The 12,975-nt window shown below is 43.2% G+C and overlaps 1 protein-coding gene across 6 annotated transcripts in view; it reads right to left on the minus strand.

The window, feature by feature from the left end:
• Nucleotides 1-12,975, minus strand: part of ERBIN (erbb2 interacting protein) — a 252,164-nt gene that overhangs the window by 141,869 nt on the left and 97,320 nt on the right. For all 6 annotated transcript variants that reach the window (XM_075932367.2, XM_075932365.2, XM_075932362.2 and 3 more), the window contains 2 exons: nucleotides 9,217-9,414; nucleotides 195-312 (listed from right to left, as the gene is read on the minus strand). In XM_075932367.2, the coding sequence (XP_075788482.2) occupies nucleotides 195-312; nucleotides 9,217-9,405 (307 nt within the window). In that variant the 5' untranslated portion in view covers nucleotides 9,406-9,414. The remainder of the gene's footprint in view (nucleotides 1-194; nucleotides 313-9,216; nucleotides 9,415-12,975) is intronic.

Genomic DNA, 12,975 nt, shown 5'->3' on the forward strand with positions numbered 1-12,975 from the left:
CACACAGACATACTACTATCCAACATGCTTTTCCATACAACAATTCTGACAGTCATTTAGGTTGGTGACTCATATTCAATATTAAGGTAAGTATTTTCTGTAAGTAGTACCAGGTGCCTCTGCAATTCTATATATTCATACTATTTTATCCTTTCATCATTCCTCTAAAACATGATAATAATAAAATAACTTACCATTCTTGCTGACATCTAGTTCCCTGAGATTTATGAGATTTGCAATGGATGCTGGCAATGTTGTTAGATCATTGTCTGGCAAACTCAGCTTGTGCAGGGACTGACAGTTAAAAAGTTGCTATTGAAACAAAGAAAAAGGTGACTGAACATCTTTCAGTTTTCTTTATATGTCATTTCTGACCTCACTAGAAAGACAGGATAATGAAACAATTTATTTTAAATTTACTGAATTACAAAATACGTGTCAGTGAAAAGTTGTAACTATCCAGAGCCAACGAAGCATGGCAAACACCTTACGATAGAGGTTCTCTACAAAGTCTTTCAGTGCCTCAGAAATCATTAACTAGAGCTAATATGTAATGAGGTAGACTAAAACCCACTTTTCACAGTCAGACAATTTGACAGTTCTCAAACCTATACATAAAAACCTCCAGAAACAAACTGTAGGCAGGTGAGAGAGAGAGAGAGAGAGAGCCTGGAACACTGGCTCCCATGCAAAATTTGAGGCCTGCACCTGAGGCTATAAACCAAAGACATGTGTTCAATAATGCTTCCAAGTTCAGTGTTTGTTACATACACTTGGCAAAGCTGTTAGTATACTAGGCATTAAATATTAACATAGATGTATTTTAGAAACCTAGTACAAATACACCCCAATCTAGTAAAAATAGATGGTTTGATAAAACAATAAAGAAAAATGTTTTCTCCAAGGTATCGGAAACAAAGGGGAAAAAACATCATGAAACACAAGGTGGTACATAGTTGTTTCTCTCAGTCTTTAAAGTGTCAGGAGACCTCACTGTATCCCTTTGTGTTGTTGAGAGGACAGCAAAAATTCTCAGTAACTGAGCCACTTCTTGCAATGTGTTAATGACTTTGGTATATTGTGAAACTCATTAGAATAGTGCCTTAAGGGCAATAAATCTAGCCAAGAACCTTTGTCACCAAACTATGCCAATGGTCTCTCTGTCCAAGTAACATCAGGGTCTGCTAACTAGCAGACTGCACCTCTACTATTGCTGATAACAGGAGAGGTCCAAACAAAAGCACTAAGCAGCCATAACAACCTGGCAGCAGTAATGACATTCTACCCTTCTACAGAAATTACACTTGCCTCCACAAATAAATATAACTGGTGTCTCCATTTACAACCAATCCATTGTAGAACACAAGCTTTAAACGTCCACATGGCTGGGTGTTACTTTAAAAAACTAAGGGATGAGGTGAATCTAAATTGAACATATTTGAAATAAATTAAATGATGTAGCTTGCTTATCTTCCCCTCCCTGAAGAAGTTTAACAGAGTGAGGAACAAGAGAAGAGAAGGGAATGAACAACATTCTGAAGTAATCGAGACCAGCAGGATAGTGAGTGAGTGAGTGAGTGTGAGTGAGAGTGTGAATGTGTAAAATCATTTGTACTGCACTAGTGATTAGTGCCAGTGCTCCATTTTGCTGGGCAGTATACAAAACATATACATGTAGAGATGGCCCCTGCCGCAAACAGCTTGCAACCTAAGTATAACACAAGAGAAAGCTGGAGAGTGCAAAGTAAGGATTTTCAGAAGCAGGCAACTGACTAATTGTTTAGTCCAGTGTTTCTTAAACTGTGTTCTGCTGCACACTGGTGTGCCGCAAGGCAGTCGGAGAAAAACAGAATTCAAAATGTCCACCCTTAAAGGGGCAGGTGACCTTTTTTTCCCTCTAACTTCCCTGCCACCCTTTTTTCCCCCCTCTCAATAACTTTCCCCGACCCTTTTTTTCCCTTCAATAACTTTCCCGAGCCTTTTCCCCCTTAACATTTTTTTTTTTTTTTTTTTTTTAACCTCAAGAAAAAATCCTTGGTGTTCCTCTTAAAAAAAATTATTGTTTAGTGTTCCTCGGTCTTAAAATGTTTAAGAAACACTGGTTTAGTCAATACAATTTGTATTGACTACATGATTAGTCGATAAGAGGAGGCGCTCTGTCCCAGCTCTCAACGGCTCCAGGAGCTATCTCCAAGGTAGCTCTGCAGTTTAAATATAGCAGGAGCCAGGACTGCAGGCAGCCCAGCTCCTACTACATTTACACTGCAGAGCCACAGCAGGGGGTCGGTCCCTGCCCCTGCTTGCGCTGGGCCCCGGACCACTGTGGCTCTTCATTTTAGCTGGGAGAAGACATGCTATGCAGCTAACAATAAATTTTTCTAACTTAAGTTATGTCAGGGACATATAATATATATATACATACACACCCATATATTTTAATGCTCCTGTTTCCCTGTCTCAATATTTGAGTCTATGTATGATTCACAGATCACATAGTTCACCATAGTGAGACAGATACTAGAATATTGCACACAGTTCTGGATATCTACATTTTAAGAAGGATTTTGAAAAAATGTAAGTTTGCTGAGACCTATAAAAATTATTTGAGAGCAAAAGAAAATGCCTTATAGTGAAAGCTATGAGAGCTCAATACAGTTACCTGTAAAAATATTTAGAGGCAACTTGATAAGAAGAAGTATCTTCATAGAGAGAAGATACCAGGTACTAAAGAACTCTTCAATCTAGCAGAGAAAGACTTATCATTAACCAATTTCTGGAAGCTGAATCCAAATTTAAAAACTGGAAATAAGGAACATAACCCTTTAGAAGATATGCATTAGTCAAGCACAAGTTATTGGCTGTAAAACAGAGGGTAACTGGGGGAATTTAACCCCTGTGATGTACTGGTCAGACTAGATGATATACTGGTCCTCTTTGAATCTACGAATGTATGCATTAGATCACTATGTGATGTCATCTTCCCCCATATTTATTAATGGGCTCATTAACCCAGCAGAAAAAGTTACATATCATCCAATGGCTGAAAGTTGAATCTAGATAAATTCAGGGCATGTCTTTACTACACAGTGGATCTATTCCATTAATGACTGTGTATTATCAGTTCAAAATACAGTTCCAGGCTATGCATCTGAATTGCTAGACTAACCTTCCAGTTCTTGTATTTCAAATTTTCAAGTAATAAGAATGATTTTGAATGGCTTCTTTAAAAAATAATTTCAACAGATATGTACCAAGCAAGAGTAAGATCTTAAAGTGTATTTTGGATTTCAGTTATGTATGTGAGCATGCCCATAAAGAAAGAAGTTACTCACTCTGAAGTAACGATGGTTCTTTGAGATGTGTGTCCCACTGGACGCTTCACTCAGGGGTCTCAGTGTGTCCCCATGCCGCTGACCAGATATTTTTGCTCAGCAGTGCCCCTCTTGCCAAGCCTGTGCACTCTGTGTCTCGCGCTATTGTTGCTTGTTGGATGCTCGCACAGCGCGAAACTCCCTCTGTTCCTTTTCTACCCGAAGTCTATAAAAAGACTCCAAGCAGAGGGGAGGAAGAGAGGATAGTGGTGCACCCACAGGGCACACATCTCGAAGAACCATCATTATTGCTCAGGGTGAGTAACAACTTCTTCTCCATGAAGTGGTGTCCCTGGGGGTGCTCCACTCAGGTGACTTAGTAGCAGTACCTGCCAAATGGTGGCGGGCATTGGAGTTATTTATACAGAGGAAGGAAGGACCGCATCTGCCAGAGAGGCAGCGGATGTAAGTCCTTTCTGTAGGGCATAATGTTGTGTGAAAGTGTGATGGGAGGCCCACGTAGCTGCTCTACAATTGTCCGCCAATGGTATTTTATGTAGGAAAGCCGTTGTTGTGACCATCACAAGTGTGGAGTGAGCCCTGATAATCTGTGGTGGCTTCTTCCCTCGAAGATTGTAACCTCTGTGTGCGTATGCAACTAGCAATCCACTTGGATATACGTTGTGCCAAGACAGCTGTTCCCTTATGTGGCCTAGACCAAGAGATGAAGCGTCTGTCCGACCTTCTGATCTCTGTAGTTTTAAGTAGACTGCAATGGCTCGTCTCGCATCCAATGTGTGCAAGATGGACTCTTTGGAGGAAGTATTAGGTTTAGGAAAATATAAAGGTAAGTATATTAGTTAATTTAGGTGGAAGGCAGAGATGACCTTGGGATGAAGCCTGAGTATGACTTTGTCTTTAGTAAAAGTTGTGAAAGGTGGATTGGCCATGAGGGCTGCGATTTCACCTACACATCTTGCTTATGTTACTGCCATTATGAAGGCCACCTTCATGGACAAGTATTGTGGTGATGTAGTGGCTAGTGATTCAAAGGATGACCTGGTGAGTGTGTCAAGAACAAGGTTTAAGTCCCACGGTTGCACCCAGGGGATGTGGGGGGGGGGGGGGAGAAGAGAGGCGCAATTTTGGGCATGTTTTCTGCAAGCCTGTGAGGAATCACAAAGAAAGAGAAATCCACAGGTTCATGGGAAGTTGTGACCACCACCAGATGGACACGTATAGAGCTGATGCAGAGACCTGCATCGCTGAGGTTCATCAGATATCCCAGTACAGTAGGTATGGGGGCACTATTGGGCTGTTAATGCCGAATCGTGCACCATTCTTGAAAATGTCTCCATTTGTTTTGATAGGTGCATATTGTGGAGGGCCGTCGACTGTTCAATAGGTTGTATTTGACTCTGTCTGAACAGGTAAGTTCTTCATTTTGAAACCATGGAGAAGCCATGCTATGAGTTTCAGAGTTTTGACATTCGGATGGTATGTTTTGCCATGGGGTTGCATTAGGAGGTGCAGCACCATGGAGAGGGGGATCGCTTGATCTATTGAAATGTAGTGTAGATAGGGGGACCAGGGTTGGCTCAGCCAGGAGGGAGTTATCAGAATTACTGTGGCCTGGTAAGAGTGTATCTTCTTGATCACCCTGCAGAAAAGTGGGATTGGTGGGAAAACAAAGAGCCGGGGAGCTGTCTGGCAAATGGTGATGGCATCCCCCTCCCATCTCTTACCCTGCCCTGATCGGGAGCAAAACCCGTGGCATTTGCGGTTGAGTAGTGTTGCAAAGAGATCTATGACTGGGAACCCCGTTTGCGAAAAACTGGGAGGAGAACATTGGTTTGATCGCCCACTCATGTTGTTCTGAGATGTGTCTGCTCAGTTTGTTGGCCCTGGGATTCCGCTAGCTGGTATATAGCTCGTGGTTAGAGTTGTGTGATTCGTGATACACCAGTTCCAAAAGCTAATTGCTTCTGCACATAGTGAGCGTAATCGGGCACCCCCCTGTCGATTGATGTAGAACATAGAGGGTGTGATGTCCATGAGGTCAGGGGGAGGAAATGAGTGCATGCTTTGCGAATGGCCCTGAACTCCAGTATGTTGATATGAAGGTGCATCTGCCATTGAGACCATCTGCCCTGTACCGCCATTTTGCCACAAGGGGCGCCCAAGCCCAAAAGTGATGCATCCGTCATGGTGACTACTGATGGATCTGGGTGCTGGAAGGGTTTGCCAGCCATCAAGTTGGTTGGAGAAGTCCACCAGTCGACAGACTGTAGAACTAACAGTGGGAGTTTGAGATGCTTTGCGAGACTGTCAGTTTGGGTTGTAGACAGTTGCAAGCTAATACTCTAGGCAGCACATATGTAGTCTCGTCAATAGGATTACAAATATTGTAGCCATGCGTGGTAAAGGGAGTATGCTTTGACCCCCGCAAATAAAGTCACATAGCACTTTGAATCTTTGAGGTGGCAGGTAGGTTCTTGCTGTTACTGAATCTAGAAGTGCCCCGATAAATTTTGAGTGGGTTGTAGGATAGACTTGTGGATATTTATGAGTAGGTCAAATCAAGAGAAGCATTCTCTAGTAGTGTTTGTCATGGCTATAGTTTGTTGACGTGTGGGTCCCTTAAACAGTCATAGTGGTAGGGAAAGATAATGGCGTTTTGTCTCCTGAGAAAGGCCATGACCACAGCTAGCATTTTCGAGAATACTTGCAGGGCTGTGGAGAGGCCAAAAGGGAGGATTTCGGATTGGTAGTAATCGTGACCTACCACAAATCTGAGAAATCTCCTGTGTGCAGGATGAATGGTTATATGAAAATATGCATCTGAAGTTCGAGGGCTGAAAACCAGACCCCTTTGTCCAATGAGGGTATATTAGTTGAAAGATTCACCATTTTGAATTTTTTGTTGAGCAGGAGCTTGTTGAATTTCCTGAGATCCAAGATTGGCCTCCAGTCCCGTTTTCTTGGCTCTTATGAAATAATTAGAATATAACACTTTTCCCTGATGTTCTGTGGGAACTGGTTCTATTGCCCCTAGGGTGAGGAGCTTTTGTACTTCTGCTTGTAACAGGAGCTCGTGAGATGGGTTCCTGAAGAGGGACGGGGTAGGAGGCTAGGTAGGGGGAGAAGATGTAAAGGGATTATGTAGCCCGATTTTATAATCTCCAGAACCCACTTGTCAGTAGTAATGTGGGCCCATTCTTGGTAGAAGGGTCTCAGGCGGTAATAGAAGTGGGTGATATTTCAAATCTGCTGTTTGTGAGAAGTCGACTGAGTGTTAGAGGACTGATTATGCTGAGTCCTCCTTCTGTTGAAGCTTTGCTTGGGCCTGTTGTCATATGGTCTCTGCTGTTGTCTATAGTAGTTATAGTCTCTTGGCTTTTGCTAGGGGATGTATTTCTGTCTTTTGTTAAGTGGAGTGTGCATCCCCAAAGTGTGAAGTGTGGTACAAGAGTCCTTCATTGACTGTAGAACCTTATCTGTCTTTGGGGCAAACAGTTGGTTTCTATCAAAGGGGAGGTCTTCCACCTTAGATTGTAATTCTTTTGGGACTCCTGATGACTGTAGCCATGAGGCTCTGTGAATTATTATTGCAATAGCTGTGATCCTAGCTACTGTGTCTGCCACATCCATTGCAGCCTGGATGACAATTTTTTCTATGGATTGGCCCTCCTTGATAATGGACTGGAGATGTGGTCTCTTATTCTCAGGAAGATTGTGTACCAGATCCTGCAGTCTGGTGTAGTTGGCATGGTCGTAATTAGCCAGGAGGGTTGTGTAATTTGAGATCCTAAACTGGACAGTGGTGGAGGAATATATTTTCCAGGCGAAGATATCTAGCTGTTTGTGTTCTTTGTCCCAAGGTATAAATTTAAAATGGGGGGTGTTTGGATTTGTGATTAACCGAGTCTACGATGAGTGAATTTGGTTGGGGATGTGAGAAGAAGGAAGTCCATGCCTTTTGCTGGGACAAAATATTTTCCATCTGCCCTACAACTGGTTGGGGGGATAGAGGCTAGAGTTTGCCAAAGCACATAAGATAGCTTCATTAATTACCATCTTCAAGGATGTCGTCAGTTGCAGCATCGTAAGTAATCAATAGTTTGTCTTGCACCTCTAGAAGTACAATGTCTTGCGACTGAGCCACTCATTTAAACAATTCCTGGAATTGTTTTAGGTCATCTGCCAGTGGAGAGGGTGATACCTGGAAAACTGCATCATCTGATTTAGTGGATCTGGGAGTGTGTGAGGAGCTCTCCAAGTCAGAGTGAGGTAAGTTATCATCAATTGCTGAGTCAGCTTGTGTTATCACTGAGGGTGGGTGAAGTGGCAAAGAATGCATGGTTGTAGCCGGGAAGCATATTGTAGTGTGTTGTGGCATGGCAGGTGATGTATCTCTTGGGCAGTAGGTATGGAAGGAGCGCGGTCAATACCCATGCCATGGTTCCCAAGAAGGCCACTAAGGCTGAAAATGTTGTGAAGGATACATCCATGGCTGATTAAGCCACGGAAAGTGTGGTGATTGTTAAAGAGAGTGATCTTGGAATGAATGCCAGGAAGCCATTGATCCCGATGAGGATGAACTGCACGATTAGAATCTGCTCCATTGACGACTACCCTTGTCAGTTTGTGATGACAGCGGCATAGGAGAGTGGGGAGTCCCCTCCCCGTGCAAGCTAGAATGAGACAAAACTTGGGAGCGTGGTGAACAGGCTACTTGTATTAGTGGTGTACCCGGCTGTGGAGATTTCTATAAACGTGTGTCTTTTGAGATGCGTTCTTGTGCTCTGGCGCCTGGGCACGTTTGGGTTCCAACCACAAAGAAGCAGCTTGTTCAGGAGATGTGGAGGCACCTGTGGGTGCCGGCAGTCATGGCACGTGAAGCTTTGTGGGCACCGTTGAATTAGTGGCACCAGCTCTCACTCAGCTCTCCTGGCTAATGTTATTTTGCGTTTCTCCACAGTGCCGGAGACTGACAGCACTGGGGAACGGGAGGTTTGGGGCAGTGCAGGCAGAGATCATGCCTGGGAAGCCCGTGAAACTTGAAAGCCTCTACAGGGCAGTGAGCCAGCCCTGTCAATGGGCTTAGGCTGCCCCCATGTCTCCTCTGACTTATCCCCCAAAGGCTAGAAGGATTTCTCCCAAAGGAGGTTTTTGAGTTGCATTTTGCCATATTTTCTAGCCATCACTGTCATATTCAGACTATGCAGGCACTTATGTGCAGCATGAGTTTCTCCGAGGCATTTCATGCAGGATGTGTGTCTGACACAGGCATTGAGTCCCAGCATGAGTCGCATTTCTTAAAGCTGGGAGAGCCCATCATGTTGAGAAAGGAAAAAAAGCCATCATGGCGGAGGAGTTTTTTAAGCTGAAGTAAACATTGAAAACTGTTATTAACTGACTAAAACTATGAACTATTTTAAACTAATTCTAGTATTTGTTTGTTTCCTGTCAGAAAAAGGAGAGCACTGCTAGACTCCGGCTTCAGCCAAGGATGGTAGAAAAGGAAGAGAGAGATTCGCGTCACGTGCGCACCCAACAAGCAACAACAGCATGAGACACAGAGTGCACAGGTGCGGCATGAGGGGCACTGCTGAGCAAAAATCTCAGTCAGTGGGATGCACCGAGACCCTGAGAGAAGCACCCACAGGGACACCACTCAATGGAGAAGCAGATGTTTGAATATTAATGAGAAATTGAAAAAAGCAGCCTTCAGTTACATATAAAGAAGTTTAAACTAGTGAGTTTAAACTGACGGCCCTCAATGACAACAGATTTTTCGAATTACTATTCTACTGCTGTATATAGTACGTGTACTGAAGTAATGGAGTTAATAACATCTCACCAAAAAAAATCCCCACCAAAAAAAAACAAACCATCACCATACCTTTGGAAGCTCCTCAATCTGATTTGCATCTAAATAGAGTTCTTCCAAGGTCTTTTCAAAGGTAAATATCTCTTTCGGCACTTGCTCTAGGCTGCAGTGAGAATAATCAAGTACAGTGACTGTTTCTTCTTCTCCACGCAGACAGCGGCATGGCACCAACCGAACAAACAAGTTGCGTTTTGTTGTCATTTTCAGGCACTGTAAACAAAAAGAGGATTCTGAAATATCTTTAAACTTTTAGGAAATTATTTTTTTTTACTTCAACAGCTTGTAGAATATTAATAAAATCAAATTTTGATTCAATATATGGAAATCATGTTTAGAGTTTAGAATTTTTGTATTTTAAGGATTGCAGAACCCCTGCAACTTCCATTGAAGGAAAAGGATACTATGGCTGCTTAGAAGGTGGGATGGAGGGGAACCCAGGCTCTAAATTTTAAATTGCTTTTAAGAGAAAAACATCATACAACTAATACCTCTGCTTTTACTGCAAAGTTGCACTCTCACAGGAGCATTATGTTTAAGCTCCTAGAAAATTAAGCAGACATTTCTTAAAAGCCATCTCCCCACAAGCACCAGCACCAGCTCATGTATGCCCCCCTGCACTGCTGCCTCTCATACAGAGGCAGCAGTGGGGGAGTGCGGGGAGGTCAGCTCAGCAGGAACCAATACATATGGGGAGCTGGCTTGAAAGCTGGCTCCCCGCATGAAATAGCTCCTGTTTGCCCCGCCCTGCATTGCTCCCTCTGTATCAGAGGCAGTTGCAGCAGGGGAAAGGAGTGGGAAGGAGAGGTGGCTTTACAGGAGCCAGCACACGGGGGGAGTTATTTTAAAAGCTGTCTCCCCATGCACACCGGTTTCCGCCTCCTTCCTCCTGCTGCTTCTGATACAGAGGCAGCTGGGGGAAAAAGGGGCTGCAAAAGGTACTGAGATTAAGACATACACCTGTTGGAATGACAAGGTAACCTTGAGGTCCCTTCCTGAGGTACACTTCTATGATTCTACACCCTTATTCAAAGGCTTCAGAAGGGAGGCCAAGTTAGTCTGTAACTGGAAAAACTTAAAAAACAACATACAGTCTAGTAGCACCTTAAAGCTTAACAAAACATGTAGACAATATCATGACCTTTCGTGGGTACAGCCCACTTCTGCAAATGAAACCTTATTCAAAAGTAAGATATAGATAATGAACTGGTGTGGGCTCTGTAAATTAATCCAACTATAAACATGACTGCCACTAAAAACTGCACTTTAAAGAAACACTTTTTTAAAAGGCTCTGAGATACAGGAATTCTGATCATTCCCTACAATTCCATTTGCAGTCTGGAAAACTTTCACACACATATTTTGAAAAAAAAATTAAACATTTTTCTATTTCTTAAAAATAAATAGTCAACATTCCAGACAAAATATTTTGATGGAAAACAATAAACCCAATGTTTTTCTTGGAGATGCAAAGGATAATTGTAATCTATGACCAACCTTCGAATTTATTCAGTTACAAATTTGATTCTGTGAACATCTAGTCTGCTACATATTCCAAATTACACTCGACTCATCTGCAACCCATTTTGTGAGGATGCCTTACCTTGCAAATTTTATTTAACTCATGGATGAGCGTTACTGCTATTATAATGTCTGATTTTCCAGCTAACACAAAAGGAGGGAAAAGTGGACTTTTGTAGATGGCAGGCTGTCAGAGTTCCTTACTGAATAATTAATATTACTACTGGAGTTTTGTGGTATTAAAATAGGGGTTTGGCAAGTCATCTTGTTAGTTAAATTTAAAAAAAAAAGTGCACAGGGGTTGGAACACAGTAAAAATCCATTTATTCAATGTTATTGATGACATCATAGCAGAATTTTCAAATACCTTTTTTATCCATTGCTAGCTTCAAACACACAGCAGGTGACCTTCAGTAATCTACTGCTCATCATCTACCAATTTCCTTGCTGGTTACCCCCTACAACGACGACTCACCACCATTCCTTCTCTAATTTTCTTGAGGTTATTTCCATTTATATGTCTCATGTGACTAAACTACACCAGTTGACTTCTAATATCTAATCTAATAATTCCCCCCCCCCCCCTTTTCCCTGCCAAAAAAAAAAAAATCAGGAGAGTTTAGACCCAGGAGAGATGCAAGAACCTTCGCTGCCACTACCAATTCTCAAAAGTTTCAATTTTCATCTTGTCAGCCGCATTTATTTTCCACAATTCGCATCCATAAGTCATTATGGGGACAACTAAGCTTTTCACCACTCAAAGATGGTGAAAAAGATGCCATGTTTATTCCAAACTTTTTAAAGAAATCCATTCCTAACCTTCTTTGAATTTCTTTGCAACAGCTTTGTTGGTCAGTGATGTAGGACCCCAGATAACTATTTCAGCAAGCTGACTATTAATCACAGGGGTGGGTTCTCAGAAATTTTTGAAGTGGGCCCCAGGCTGCCCCGGAAGGGGTGGGGCCTCAGGCGGAAAGGCAGGGGGAGGATACTTTCATGCTTCCCCACCCACAGACCCTGCTTGATCTCTGGGTAGGAGACTGCGTGAAGTCTTTGCCCCCCACCCGTTGAGATCGGGAGAAATCCCGGATGACTGGAAAAAGGCAAATGTAGTGCCCATCTTTAAGAAAGGGAAGAAGGATGATCCAGGGAACTATAGGCCGGTCAGTCTTACCTTGGTTCCTGGAAAAACATGGAAGGGATCCTTAAGGAATCCATATTGAGGCACTTGGATGAGAGGAAAGTGATTAGGAATAGTCAGCATGGATTCACAAAGGGCAAGTCGTGCCTGACCAATCTGATTAGCTTCTATGATGAGGTAACTGGCTCGGTGGACATGGGGAAGTCAGTGGATGTTATATACCTTGACTTTAGCAAGGCTTTTAATACAGTCTCCCACAATATTCTTGCCAGCAAGTTAAGGGATTGTGGATTAGATAAATGGACGGTAAGATGGATAGAAAGATGGCTACAAGGCCGGGACCAGCGGGTAGTGATCAATGGCTCGATGTCAGGATGGCAGTTGGTTTCTAGCGGAATGCCCCAAGGTTCGGTTCTAGGACCGGTTTTGTTCAATATCTTTATTAATGATCTGGATGAGGGGATGGATTGCACCCTCAGCAAGTTTGCGGATGACACTAAGCTGGGGAGAGAGGTAGATACGCTTAAGGGCAGAGATAGGGTACAGAATGACAGACAAATTGGAGGACTGGGCCACAAAAAATTTGATGAGGTTCAACAAGGACAAGTGTAGAGTCCTGCACTTGGGACGGAAGAATCCCAAGCATAGTTACAAGCTGGGGACCAACCGGTTAAGTAGTAGTTCTGCAGAAAAGGATCTGGGGGTTACAGTGGATGAGAAGCTAGATACGAGTCAACAGTGTGCCCTTGTAGCCAAGAAGGCTAATGGCATATTAGGTTGCATTAAGAGGAGCATTGCCAGCAGATCCAGAGATGTCATCATTCCCCTTTATTCGGCTTTGGTGAGGCCGCATCTGGAGTATTGTGTCCAGTTCTGGGGCCCCCACTACAAAAAGGATGTGGACGCATTGGAGAGGGTCCAGCGGAGGGCAACCAAAATGATTAGGGGGCTGGAGCATATGACTTATGAGGAGAGGCTGAGGGACTTGGGTCTGTTTAGTCTGCAGAAGAGAAGAGTGAGGGGGGATTTGATAGCAGCCTTCAACTTCCTGAAGGGAGGTTCCAAAGAGGATAGAAAGAGGCTGTTCTCAGTAGTGACAGATGGCAGAACAA

The sequence above is a fragment of the Pelodiscus sinensis genome, chromosome 6 (genome assembly GCF_052426305.1).
Source record: "Pelodiscus sinensis isolate ZL-2025 chromosome 6, ASM5242630v1, whole genome shotgun sequence".
NCBI classification, from domain to species: Eukaryota; Metazoa; Chordata; order Testudines; family Trionychidae; genus Pelodiscus; species Pelodiscus sinensis.